The sequence below is a fragment of the Psammomys obesus genome, unplaced genomic scaffold, assembly GCF_907164565.1.
Source record: "Psammomys obesus unplaced genomic scaffold, mPsaObe1.curated_primary_1811, whole genome shotgun sequence".
Classification (NCBI taxonomy): Eukaryota; Metazoa; Chordata; class Mammalia; order Rodentia; family Muridae; genus Psammomys; species Psammomys obesus.
This window is the reverse complement of record NW_026585987.1, coordinates 6,672,632-6,686,979: the sequence shown is the minus strand read 5'-3', so window position 1 is coordinate 6,686,979 and position 14,348 is coordinate 6,672,632. Positions and strand designations below refer to the sequence as shown.

Sequence of the window (14,348 nt, the reverse complement as noted above, 5' to 3'; positions counted from 1 at the left end):
CTTTCTTTCTTTCTTTCTTTCTTTCTTTCTTTCTTTCTTTCTTTCTTCTATTTCTTTCTTGTGATTTTTTTATTACAGTATATCCCCTAAAGAAATTATATATATATATATATATATATATATATATATAAACTAATATATATATATTAATATATATATTACAGTCTGGCCTCTAACTCATGATCCTTCTCCAAGCACCCATATTACTTGACTTAAAGGTGTTGGTAGGACACTCAGCCCACTAGTGAAATTTTAAAGGTATATTTTAAGGAGTAAGTTATAAAAAATTACTTGACATTTCATTTTATTCACAGGCCAATTAATTTACATGACAGTTTTTAAAAGAGTTTATTAATAAATTAACTGACTATAATAATTCCAAATTGTTTTTTCTGTGCTAATGTTACATGATTTTTTTCTCTTTTTTTCTTTTAAGTGAACAGATACCCGGTCCGGAACTATACATGAACCACTTTGGTTGGAAATCGTGAACAGTCAATAATGAGTGGCGCTGCCTTGGGACTTGAAATTGTTTTTGTCTTTTTTCTGGCATTGTTTCTCCTTCATCGATATGGAGACTTTAAGAAACAGCATAGGCTTGTAATCGTTGGAACACTGCTTGCTTGGTATCTCTGCTTTCTTATTGTCTTCATATTGCCGCTGGATGTCAGTACGGTAAGAGGTGAAATTGAGATACAATTTAAAAGACAGTTGTGGCTGGGTCTTTGGTCACCTTCCCTTGTGTGTGTGTGTGGGGGGGGGGGGGTACAGCCTTTCCAGGCCACAGAGGGAGATGATGCAGCTAGCCTTGATGAGACCTGATCAGCTAGGGTCAGGTAGAAGGGGAGGAGGACCTCCTTTATCTGGGGACTAGGGAAAGGGCATAGGAGGAGAAGAGGGAGGGTGGGTGGGGTTGAGAAGAGACAAGGGAGGGCGCTGCAACGGGAATACAAAGTGATTAAATTGTAATAAATAAAAATATAAATAAAATAAAAAGACGGTTGTAATCGTACAGTTTGAATTATATTTTGAATATTGCTTTGTAAAAATGACTAAATTATATGAGGTTATCATATTTTGAAATTAAATGCTGTTTTAGGAATTTAGCTATTAAACAGTATAGCCAGAAAAGTAGTTAGGTAGGTAGATTTATGAAATATCCTATCAGTAATTACTTGGCAAATTCTTGGTTCTTATTGTAAAACCATATATTCATTCATTGCTTTAGACAATATATAACCGATGCAGGCATGCTGCTGCAAATTCCAGCCCTCCTGAGAATGCCAACGTTACAGGGGCGTATGTATCTGCTACCTCAGCTCCAAGGTAGTTTTCCTGGTTAATATAAACATTGCAGTATTGCAGTTGATAGTTTTACTGTGTGTATTTTATATTTATGAAAATTCCTTTATTCCTTCTACTTTCATCCTTTGCTAGTATATTTATTATATTGCATTGTGTTTAATTATACATTTTAAATATACATCAGTACAAAATATGGTAGTGGGAAACTTAAAGAAGACATAAGTTTTAGTATGTTTCTACCTCTAACTAAACTCTAAAACCTCTTATCCTCTTCAATCTGTCTTATATTTAAAAATCATGGACATTCCCAAGCTTTAACACCATGAATAGATCTATAAAGGAGAGGCGTCTTTCATCTAATTTAGATGAGTTAACACAAATAGAGTTTGACATGGTGGTGCACACCTGTAATCCCAGCGCACAAGAATTCAAGGCCAGCCTCACCCTCATAGGAAGTTCTAGACTAGCCAGGGCTAAATGAGATTTTTTGTTTTTAAAACCCTCAAACAAACAAACAAACAAACAAACAAAAAACTAAAGCAAGGTTGTTTTTTCATATTATACATTCTTAAGAAACACCATAGGGCTAGAGAGATGGCTCAGCAGTTATGAGGTGGCTGTTCTTGCAGAGGGTCCAAATTCAATTTGCAGCACCCTGTCAGGCAGTTCACCACAGTAAAACCTGTCCTCACTAGGCACCTGTGCTTATGTGCACACACACACACACACACACACACACACACACACACACACAGAGAGAGAGACAGAGATAAAGAGAGAGATACATAGTTAAAAATAACGTTTAAAAGAAATTTTACATGAGAAATAAATTTTCAAAGGTTATATTGAAGTTCTATTAAATTTCGTATAAAAAACTTATTCATGTTGAGAAGAAGCTTTGTTAGTACTTTGTGCTCTTTCATACAGTTTTTAAAAGGATGTCTAGGGCCTGGTGATATAGGTCCGTTCCTACAGTACTGGCCTACAGTCATAAAGACCTGAGCTTGGTCCCCAGGATTCACATTACAGTGCTGTGCATGGTGGCATGCAGGAGTAAGCCCAGTGCCTGGCTCACTGAGTAACCAGTGTGGCCAAAGTGATGAGCTCCAGACAACCAGAAACACTGGCTCAAGAAGCAGACTAGTCTTCCTGAGGACGACACCCATGGCTGTCCTCTGACCTTCTTGCACACATGCACTTTCACACACATGAACGTGCACATACAAATGCAAACAACATCTGTCTTGAGGAAAGTAAAATGTTAGTCTTCTTTGAATTACTATTCAGAACTAGATGTAGATCAGTTATAGACTTAGTAGCAGTTCTTGAATTAAAAGGATAGTCTCATAGTCTAGAAAACTTTAAAATAGATGAAGTTATGGTCAGAGAGTCATCATTAGAAAATCTGAACAGAACTGTAGAAGTAATCACCTACCTATTGCTTATATTGAATTCCTGTTCAATTTCTATTCCATCCTTTACTTCTATATACCAATAAAGGACAAATTATAGCCAGCCCTACAAATGAGATGAGGATAATTTTAAATGTAATCATTAAGTATTTGATTCCATAAATTCATTTGTTTTCTAAAGATTTTTCACATTTTTTTCCAGTTAATTAAATACTATGGCTTTTTATTAAATAACTAAAAATACACTGGAAATTGGAAACTTAAATGACATTCCTTTTTAGAGTAAATGGTTTGTTCCTTTCATGTACAGTGTTTGTTTTGACAGCTTTGATTTTTAAATTTCTTATAAGATATTACGATTTGATCAGTAATTATTAATTTGATGCAAATGAGCTTTGCTACTCACAAATTTATTATGCTTTCATTTAAGAAATTATATTTATGATTAATTTACTTTAAATTGTTATTGAACAGACAACACCCATGTTTCAAGCCATGGAGTTATATTCCAGATGGAATCATGCCAATTTTCTGGAGGGTAGTTTATTGGACATCACAGTTTTTAACATGGTAAGTGGTAGTGAAGGATACATTTTGGATAAAGTGATGAATTTTTAGTGAACCTTACTATTTAGAAATGTATGTATCCCACTTTTACTGACTGAGATTTCTCATGTCTTAAAAAGAAAAAAGAAAGAAAAGAGAAACAAACAGACAAAAAACAAATGGAAATTGTTTTGTGACTATTTCCTTCCGTGATATTCTTCATATTTTACCTTCAGTCCTGTCCTCTTTTAGCTCTGTTATTACAGGAAAGTGCTTTTACGAAGGTCACCACTTTCCCTTGGTTTCTTTTTTTTAATTAAAAAAAAATCTTTTTAGTTGAAATGAAATTACTTAACTTCCCCTCTCGCTTTCCTCCCTCCAGCCTGTCTCAAATACCTTCCCTCACACTAGTGCCACCCCCCCCCCACTTATTAGTCTCTATATATTTGATTAGTACTGTTAACATACAACCCACTAAATCAGTTTTTGTTGTGTGTGTGTAGATGGATTCAGGGCTGACCACTCTGCATTGAACAACCAGTAAGGGGTCTCATCTCTGGGAGAAGCAAATTATCCCTCTCCCAGATGTTTGTGCTTAGTCTAGACACCAGTGGTTCTCAACCTGTCACGACCCCTTTGGGTGAGAACAACCATTTCACAAGAGTCACGTATCAGATTTCCTGCATATCAAATATTTACAGTATGATTCATAACAGTAGCAAAATTACAGTTATGAAGTAGTAGTGAAAATTTCGTGGTTGGGGTCACCACAGCATGAGGAACTAAAGGGTCACAGCATTAGGAAGGTTGAGAACCACTGGTCTAGAGATAGGACCCCACAAAAATTTCCCCTCAATGTTAATGTGTTCATTAATCTCACCATTGTTCTGGTTTTGTTTATGAAGCTATTTCTAGGAGAGACTGTTTTATCACAGACTTATTGGTATTCTGTCACTTAAAAATCTCTCCTCTTTGACCTCTTTGACAGTGGCCCCTGAGACATACAGGCAAGAGCTGTGATATAGACTGGGGGAGTCTGCGCTCTTCACAGTCTCTTGATTTGCATTGTGCCCGCTTGTGTTTTCCATTTGCTGTAAAGGGAGGCTTTTTGATGAGGTGTATTAGCTACAATCTGTGGACATAAGGATAAAATTTAGAATATAGTAATATATTCTAAATATAAGGAATTATATGGGATAGCAAAGTGGTGGTAATAGATTCTTCACTAATGTACATGTCCACACTAGCCCTAGGAACCTTGATAGGGTTTCAGTACCAGGTATGAATTCCTTCCTATTGAGTGGGCATTAAGTCCAATTAAACAATCGCTAGTCACCATCAACAAATGTGAGTGCCATTTACTGGACCATTATTCGTACCTTCCCATGCTGATTTTTGTTGTGGTTCATAGGTATTTGTTTCAGCTGGATAGGACTACTTAATTGCTTCCCTCTCTTAGCAGCTTGCCTAGTACTTTCTGCAGGATGGGAGACTGAAGGAAAGATGTTTTCAAGCTGTATTCAGCACAATAAAATCAAGTCTTGTGTCAAAGCATGCAGTGTCTTTAACAATAGGGGCCCACCCTCTAGCCTGGCCTGTTTACTCATACATTCTCATTTCTTGAATGGATGTTTCCTTCATTTCTGTGACCCAGTTCCTAAATGTTGATTCTTCTGTTTAGTCATCTTCCTGCCTATCCCCACATAGCATCGATCACAGCTGTGGTTCCCCCTCCCCAGCTTTTTTTTATTATTATAATTTATTCCTTTTGTATCCCAGCTGTAGCCCCCTCCTTTATCCCGTCCCAATCCTGCCCTCCTTCTTTTCCTCCCCTCCCCCCCCCCCCCCCCCCCCAGTCATCAGGAGTGGCTGTATTGTCTTCCTCTGTGGCCTGGTAAGGCTGCTCCCCTCTCAGGGGGAGGTGATCAAAGAGCCAGCCACTGAGTTCATGTCAGAGACAGTCCCTGTTCCCCTTACTAGGGTACCCACTTGGAGACTGAGCTGCCATGGCCTACATCTGTACAGGGGTTCTAGGTTATCTCCATGCCTGGTCCTTGATTGGAGTATCAGTCTCAGAAAAGAGCCTTGGACCCAGTTTTTTTGGTTCTGTTGCTCTCCTTATGGAGCTCCTGTCCTCTCCAGGTCTTACTCTCTCCCCATTCTTTCATAAGATTCCCTGCACTGTGGCCAAAGTTTGGCTATGAGCCTTAGCATCTGCTTTGATACCCTGCTTGGCAGAGTCTTTCAGAGGCCCTCTGTGGTGGACTCCTGTCCTGTTCCCTGTTATCTTCCTCTGATGTCTGTCCCTTTTACCTTTCTGAATGAGGATTGATCATCGTACCCAGGGTTCTCTTTCTTGCTTAGCTTCTTTAGGTGTATAGATTTTAGTATGTTTATCCTATATTACATGTCTAATATCCATTTATAAGTGAGAATATATCGTGTGTGTTTTTCTGCTTCTGGGATACCTCACTCAGAATGAGCTTTTCTTTGTTCCCACCATTTGCCTGCAAATTTCATGATTTCCTTGATTTTAATTGCTGAGTAGTATTCCATTGTGTAAATGTACCACAGTTTCTGTATCCATTCCTCATTTGAAGGACATCTGGGTTCTTTCCAGATTTTATCTACTATGAATAAAGCTGCTATGAACATGGCTGAGCAAATGTCCTTGTTGTATACTTGAGCATCTTTTGGATATATGCCTAGGAGTAGTATAGCTGAATCTTGAGGTAGCGCTCTTCCTAATTTTCTGAGAAGTACCAGATTGATTTCCAAAGTGGTTGTACAACTTTACATTCCCACGAGCAATGGAGGAGGGTTCCCTTTTCTCCACATCCTTTCCAGCATGTGTTGTCACTTGAGTTTTTGATCTTAGCCATTCTGATGGGTGTAAGGTGAAATCTCAGGGTTGTTTTAATTTGCATTTCCCTGATAACTAAGGACATTGAGCATTTCTTTAAGTGTTTCTCTGTCATTCATTATTCCTCAATTGAAAATTCTCTGTTTAGCTCTGTACCCCATTTTTTAATTGAATTGCTTGATTTGTTGCTGTTTAACTTCTTGAGTTTTTTTACATATTCTGGATATTAGCCCTCTGTCAGATGTAGGGTTGATGAAGATCCTTTCCCAGTCTGTAGGCTGTTGTTTTCTTCTGAGAACAGTGTCCTTCGCTTTACAGAAGCTTTTCAGTTTCATGATATATAAGCTTATGGAGACCATTCCTACACTTGTCCTGTGTTCACCTGGACCTTAATCTTCTCAACTAGTTGCATTTTTGCTTGCTTTCAATCAGTTTTCCATGGTGAAGCCTTAGAAAACTAGACATTGGAAGGTGTTTCCTTCAGTGAGGGACCTTTCCTGGCCACATGGTACCTCCCAGCCTGTACCTGGCATTTGAAGCTGAGGCAGGAAGAGTCTGAGTGTGCTCTTGAAATCCTGTGCTTCTTTGTTTTTTAAATCAAGTTTTCTTTTTTCCCATAGATTTTGGTTTATTTCATATGCAACAGTTCCATTTCCCAATAGGCAACAGAATCCTTCCATCTTGCTTGCTAGTGACAATATGCAAATCTCTAACATTTAATTCAGACTATGAGCTCAAAAAGGGCAGTATACATTTAGTCCATTAGGTAATACAAATGCTATTGTTTGGAGAAAGTTTTTTTCTGGTCATTGTTAAGCCCAATCTAAAACCTCTTTTAAAAAAAATTAATAAAAATAAGGACAAAGTTAGATTGGGAATTAGGTAGCCCAAATCACTTAAACTAGTCTTTTACTTTGAGTGATGGACATCTGATCCTAGGCCTTGATCTGGCCATGAGTTTTCCTACTTCTCTGCACATTTGCTGACCCAGCTTCAGTATTTGGGATCTTCTGGCTTTGTCTACTGGTTCCTATTCCTTCTACACAGCCTTGTCAATTCTTTTGCAAAGTCATTGAACTATACTGACCTAACCTGGTGGCTTCCTCTTTTGAGGTCACTCATTTTTCTTCTTGCTGCTTTTGGTTACTAATTATGCTGTTACTCATTGGTCTAATCTGTCAACTAGATTTAGTTTGGTAACTATCAGTGATTTTTCTTATACTTTGTCTATAGTCCAAAGTCACTCTAGAGGAATTATGTTGTTATTTATGTCTTTGTTTCTGAAACTGGGTCTAATTGTATAGTCCAGGCTGCCCTCAAAGTCAGCAATCTTACTGCTTCAGTCTTCCGAGTGCTAATATTACAGTCATATACCACAACTGTGACCTCTTGATGAGGCTCTAAGGCCTAATTTTAGAACTTTTAGAGAATGGGAAGTCACTCTGCATGTCATTGCAGCCTCCTTTGCTTTCTCCTGCTTTAGAATCTTTGTTTTTCCCAAAATTTTATATTACAAAAATGATCATTTTACGAAAATAATAATTTATTATGTTTCATTCAGTATTAACATGTAATTACTCATAAAACATTTATTGGGGAGGAAAATTATACATTGCGATTCCTTCCTGTATTTTTGGTATTTTGTATTATACAACTACACTTTTGCATTTTTAATCATTGTTTTTCATCCAACTAGGATTCTGTTACCTTTTATGCAATCATATGCCAGGTCTGGAGGGTTCTCCATCACCGGAAAGATAAAAACAGCCCTGATTGAGAATGCCATCTATTATGGCACCTACCTCCTGATATTCGGAGCGTTTCTAATTTATGTAGCTGTAAACCCACGTTTGCATTTAGAATGGTAAGAAAAGTAGTCTTTCTAACACTGTTCTGTGTATGTTTATACTGTTTTCAATTAACTTTTATTGCATACATACGAGTAAGCAGATACATACCAGATTATATGTCCTATAGATATCCCTCAAAGAATATCTGAATAATGTACATTACTGAGAAAGAAAATCCAGGATGCCATGTTTAAATATAACTGTCAGGTGGCTGGTAGATTAAAGTTTTGACAAATAACCGTATGGTAAACAACAATATTTTCCATAGAATTTTAAATTTTATAATTTATCAAAAATGAATTTTTATCCACTGGAACATGTTTATTTGTATATATATTTGCTTTGTTGTAGTTTGAGAGAATAATTTTCTTAATATTATTTTAGACTCAGATATTCAGTGAATTAAAATCCATTTTGTGTATATGATTTCTAATGTATGTTATCCCAAAATTTATGTATAGAATAGTAGAGATAGTTGTTAGTGTAGGTCAACCATAATACAGGTTAATTTAACTGTTTACAGGAGACTCTGTTAATCTTGATTAATGAAGCACCTAGGGAAAAATGATTTTTTGTGCAGGAAATATATGTCTGCTATGAATTATCTTATATTCTACTTTTAACTATAATAGAAACCGTGTTTTCCATATTATAGTCTATTTTTGCAGTCACATTCTGTCTTTCCATTAAAATACATAGATTGTCTGCTGTGACTGAAAGAAGCATTGAAAATTCTTCATATGAAATCCTACTTGTCCTTTAGAACAGTTTTTTGAAAACTTATTTACTGCTAATTAGTCTTATATTCTTACATGAAAGATATTTACCACAGCTATGTGCTTTTCTTTTCTATAGGAACCAACTTCAGACTATTGGGATAGCTGCTGCCAACACCTGGGGTCTGTTTCTGCTGGTATTGTTGTTGGGGTATGGCTTGGTGGAAATTCCTCGGTCCTACTGGAATGGAGCCAAAAGGGGTTATCTACTTATGAAGACCTACTTTAAGGCAGCCAAACTGATGACAGAGAAAGCAGACGCAGAAGAAAATTTAGAGGATGTAATGGAGGTAAGGAAGCCTAGGCCTACAAAAGCAGTTCTGATTTATTACTCTGTCTCTGCTGTTTCTTAACTGCAAATGGTGACATGTGTGGTCTATAAATGTTTTGTCAATGAGTTTGATCATATTTAACTTTTGTGGCAGTTGTCCCTTTTATGATAGTAAATGCTAAAGTACGCTATCATTTACATATCTTTTATTCATCAATAGCACCTAATTTCTAAAGTTTTTCAACTGATCTTTTGTGAGTTTTATTAACTTGTTGAAGATCTCAAAAAAAAAACAAGCAAGTAAGTGATATTATACAAAGTTCAAACTCATTTTTCAAGAGTCAACTTTATTTAATTCTTATAACTTTACAAAAGACATTTTTTTAAATCTACATTTTATAAATGAAAAAAATAAGGCATCAGGAGTTTAAATAATGTATTATTATTGTATACACAAATAATAAAGAGAGCCAGGGGATTTGATTTTAGTTCCTACTTTAACAGCAAGCATTTTTTAAAATATGAAGAGCCAGATGTGTTTGTGGCTTTGTTGCCATGTGGTGTCTGCTGTGCATGCTTGCTGATTGTGGTTGGAGAGTAACTGGAGACTCTTCATAAGTGAAGAAGAGTGGGCTTATATTTCAGGGTGAGAACAGGTGGCAGACTGATGGATTTGCTTTAATTTGATAACCCCCAATTTTTAACTATTATCCTCTTGTTTTTTCTGTCTCTAAATCTTCTGTTCCCACTTACTTCGTTTTCAGGTCTTAAGAAACAAGACTTCCTCAGGAAGCCTTTTTACGTTATAACATGGGGCTGCTATAATAAAAGTACCACAAACTGGGTGGCTTAAACAGCTGTCTTCTCTCATAGGTCTAGAGGCGAAAGTCTTAAGAAAAAGGTATCAAAGTTAGTTTCTTCTGGGAGCCATGATGAAAACTTTTATATTTATTTGGTAGATGTACAGTTTGAAACTTCTGAAAAAAGCTTGAAGTATTTGAAGATTTGTATTTGATTAAACATTTACCGTTCATGAAAGAAGATAATTTTTATTCGTAGTGTTCTATCCAAAAGGTGGTATTAAATTAAGTTGGTACAGATTTGAAGAATTTGGGTCTTGCCCGTTCATTTACTGTTCCTTCAACAAATACAAGTCAAATGTATTGTTTTGGGGTGTTTTGTCTGCTTACATTTCTAGGGATTGAACTGAGTGTCTCACATACACTAGATAGTTAGATGCCAGCGTACTATATCCCCCAACCACTACTTTTTATATAGTTATACTTTTGAGATAATGACAGGTCTCTCAAAGGTGCCTAGGCTATGAACTCCCCTCAGTCCCCTGAGTGGCTGTGGGATTACATGTTTGCCCTACCAGGCCAGCTCAGGTGAACCAAGAATGTCTGAATGAAATAGAGAAATGCTTTGTTATTAGACAGGAGCCCTTAGGAATAAGACATGAACATTAAAGCCTGGTGATTGTGCCTTATGTGTTATTTCAATATAATGTTCATCAGCTGAAAGTGATAGAATGTGAATATTTTACGAGAAAAATTCTCATATAAAAAAGAAGATATCCTTTTCCCCCATCTCCTTATCTTTCTTCCCTTCCCCTCACATCCCTACTCCTTCCTATTCTTTTTTGTTCTTTTTCCCTCCCTCCCTCTTTCTATTTCTCTCTTTCTTTCACCTATTTTTTTTTTTTTTTCAATTTGAAACAGGATCTTACTACTCTACTGTATAGTCCAGGGTAAGATAATAAGCCGATACCACCAAGTGTGGTTGACAGCATTCTTTTTCAACAGACATTTTGAAAAAGCAACTATTTTACATAGATAGCAGAACTATGCTTATGACTATAATAACTGTCTAGAATAGAAGACCATACATTCTCTTATAGTATATGATAAAAATGGGTGATACACTTGGAAGTGCTTTAATATGTAGAGGCTTCACAAAATCTGGAGAGAGATCAGAAAAATAAAATTTGACTAAGGAGTTGAAGAATTGCTAGAATGTAGATAGTTAACAAGATTCTAATCAAATACCAAAAGTTTAGTAGATAAGGCATGGCCTCCTAAACAAGCTAATATTTCAGATGACTCCTGAACTTTAAAAATTAACTGTTGAGTAAAGCCTAAATTTATAACAGATACAGCAGATATGAAAAGTTAACTGTTTTCAGTCTCTGCTTTTATTTAATGTAGCTAAATATTTCAAGGTAAAACATTTCACATATGTCAGAGAATTGCACACATACATCACACATATATGGTCAGATTATATAGTTAAGTTTTAAAGTAAATAAATTTGTGCTAACTACAAACTTTAAGGCAACTTAGAAATGGGAAGATAGAGACAAATAGCATCCAGGGTGACCTTTGAAAACATAAATGTGATCTGGGGATAGGAAGACATATGATGTAACCCCAGGGAAATGAGGAAGGTGACTGTAAGGCCAGCCTGAGCTACATAGCAAATTCAAGTCCTGCATGGAGAGGACCTAGACCCCCTGCTCAGATGTAGTCCATTGGCAGCTCAGTCTCCATGTGCATGCCCTGGTGAGGGGTACAGGGGCAGTCACTGGCATAAACTCAGTTGCCTGCTCTTTGATGACCTCTTCCTGGTGAGGTGGCCTAACTAGTGCACAGAGCAAGAGGATCCAGACAGTCCTGATGAGACCTGATAGGCTAGGGTCAGGTAGTAGGGGAGGAGGGTCTCCTTTATCAGTGGACTAGGGGAGGGGCATAGGGAAGAAAACGTGGAACCAGGAGGAGATGAAGAAGGGGGCTACAGCTGGGATACAAAGTGAATAAATTATAATTAATAATAATAATTAAAAAATAAAAGTAAAATAATTTTTAAAACTCTAAAAGTAAAAACTAAATTTGTCTTGCTAGTCATGTATTTTAGAACAAATATATCTCAGAATCCATTGTTAGTAAGATTTCTGGGAGGTCTTAGGTATTCTTTCTCTAGCCTGATCACACACACCAGGTCTTTATTGTCTTTTTTCTCTATAGTCATGTTGTTCCTTTTCTCCAATACAATGTGTTCAGTTCTGTCTGGAGACCTTTGTACTCACTGTCCTTGTTCTCTTTGGAATATTCTTGTTCTTCCTTTTAGTTGACTGACTCTAACTCATTTTGTTTTGTTTCACTTACATGATCAGTTCATCAGAAAGACTCCTAAATTGTACTCATTCCAAAACATCCTGTACCTTTCTTTTATAGCATTTTTATATCTTTTTTTGTTGTTGTTGTTTGTTTCATTGTCTTGTTTTCTTCAATAAGCTAAAGTTACTTTACAGGAACAGTGTCATTTATATTCAGAGTATGTATGCATTACATTTTTATGGTTGCTGGTAAAGTACTCTCCAAATAGATCACTTTTATACTGTATATAATATTGGTTTTGCTATATCTTATTACATAATGTAAATGAATTATAATTTTATAAGAAAGCTCATTTGGAATATTTTGGAAGCTTGAATATTCTTTTACATATTTAAAGTTCAATTCTGTTTTGTGTTCTCATTTTTTTCTGTTTGCTAACAAGAAAGCTTCATGTACTAAGGTGACTGTTATATAAATTTGTTCATAATTTTCTTAATATATTATATGGTTTCTCTACTTCTCATTCCAGATGTTTAAATGTTCTTTTAAAATCTCCATTGTTTTCTTTTTATTCCAGGACTATGGCATGCAGAGCTATTTTTTTTTCTTTTTTTGTTCTGCTTATAGAATAGTGATTGCAACATTTTATATCACAAATGTTATAGGATATTGTAATTCTTAGGAAATACTAATTCCAAAGACCCTGTTCCTTACCTACCATTCCCTCCATCCTCCGCTCTCTCTGTGTTGTTTACTTGTTAATGTGTATTTGTGCATATGTGTGCACAACTGGAGGCCAGGGTCAGTACTGTGTATTTTTTGTTGATTGCTGTCCACCTTTATTTTGTGAGGTAGGGTCTATCTCTGAACCTGAAGCACACTGGATCAGCTAGACTGGTTGGCCAATGAGCTTCATGGAATCCTTTGCCTCCGACTCCGCAGTTATGGGCTTACAGGAGAGCACCACTATCTCTGGTGGTTCACATGGGTTCTGGGAATATGAACACAGATCTTCATGCTTTTATGACATCACTTTACCCACTGAGCCGATTCTTCTGCCTTTTTATGCCTTTTAATTTCATTAAAATATTTACCACCAGACATTAGTCAGTGAAATTGACTGACAATACTTTGTTGCATTGATTACTTTTTTATTGCTGTGATAAAATAACTGACAAAAACAGCTTCTAGAAATATGAGATTGTTTAGGCTTGCAATTTGAAAGGTTAGTCCATTGTGGCAAGGAAGGCCTGGTAATAGGAGTGCTAGCTCTACAGGCAGGAGACGGGGTAAGACCTGTTGCTGCTCAGCCTACTTACTCCTGTTTCCAGTCTACATCAATATGAGTCTTCCCACCTCAGTTATCTCAATGTAGAAAACCCTCCACAGACATGCTCACAGATCTGTTTCCAGAGTCACCTGAGATCTTGTCAAGTTGACAATCAGCATAAGCTATCACAAGTCTACCCACTGTCAACATGATATCCAAACATGTCACTTTTAAGCCATAACCCTCCTTGTACCCATGAGCTCATGGTCATCTCATAATACAAAATGCATTAAGTCCAACTTTAAATATAGTCTTTAAATATAAATACTTAATATATTATAAACATATAAATATGTGTAGTGTTTAACAATTCCAGCATTGTTTATAATTTTAAGTTCAGAGTCTCTTTTGAGTCTTGAGCAATCTCTTAAATGTGAGTCCCTGTACAGCCAAAAAGAAGTATATACTTCTGACATATGATGGTACAATATTCCCATCCCAAAAAGAAAGAATGAGGCAGTAGTAAGGAAAGTTTAAGCAAGATTATAACCCAACAGGAAGATACTAAATCCTGTAGTTCTGCATTAGGCATCTGGGACTCATATTGGAATTATCTGGGCCCCAAGGAGCTTGTGTAGCCACTCTCCTCCAACTTGTAACTTCTAACACACTTAGTCTCTCTTGGACTGGCCTGCTATATGCTAGTGTTTCTTTGGTAGACTTCCCTTGCTCGCAGCATCTCCAACATCCTTGAGCTTCCATTTCAGCGTAGGCTTTTTATAGGGAATCTGACTCTGCTGCATACTGCCTGTCCTCAGTAGCCATCTGGAACCTATGTACAAACTTCTGTGACTCTCTCACTCTTCATCCTTCATGCCTATAAAACCTTTACCGTGTGGATGAAACAGCCAGCTTCTGCCCTGTCAAGATGAAGCCCAG

General features: G+C 36.6%; 1 protein-coding gene across 1 annotated transcript in view; it reads left to right on the top strand.

Moving 5' to 3' along the window:
- Positions 1-14,348, top strand: part of Lmbrd2 (LMBR1 domain containing 2) — a 66,126-nt gene that overhangs the window by 18,927 nt on the left and 32,851 nt on the right. The window contains exons 2-6 of the mRNA XM_055601045.1: positions 437-675; positions 1,229-1,326; positions 3,192-3,287; positions 7,823-7,990; positions 8,832-9,042. Coding sequence (XP_055457020.1) covers positions 502-675; positions 1,229-1,326; positions 3,192-3,287; positions 7,823-7,990; positions 8,832-9,042 — 747 coding nt within the window. The 5' untranslated portion in view covers positions 437-501. The remainder of the gene's footprint in view (positions 1-436; positions 676-1,228; positions 1,327-3,191; positions 3,288-7,822; positions 7,991-8,831; positions 9,043-14,348) is intronic.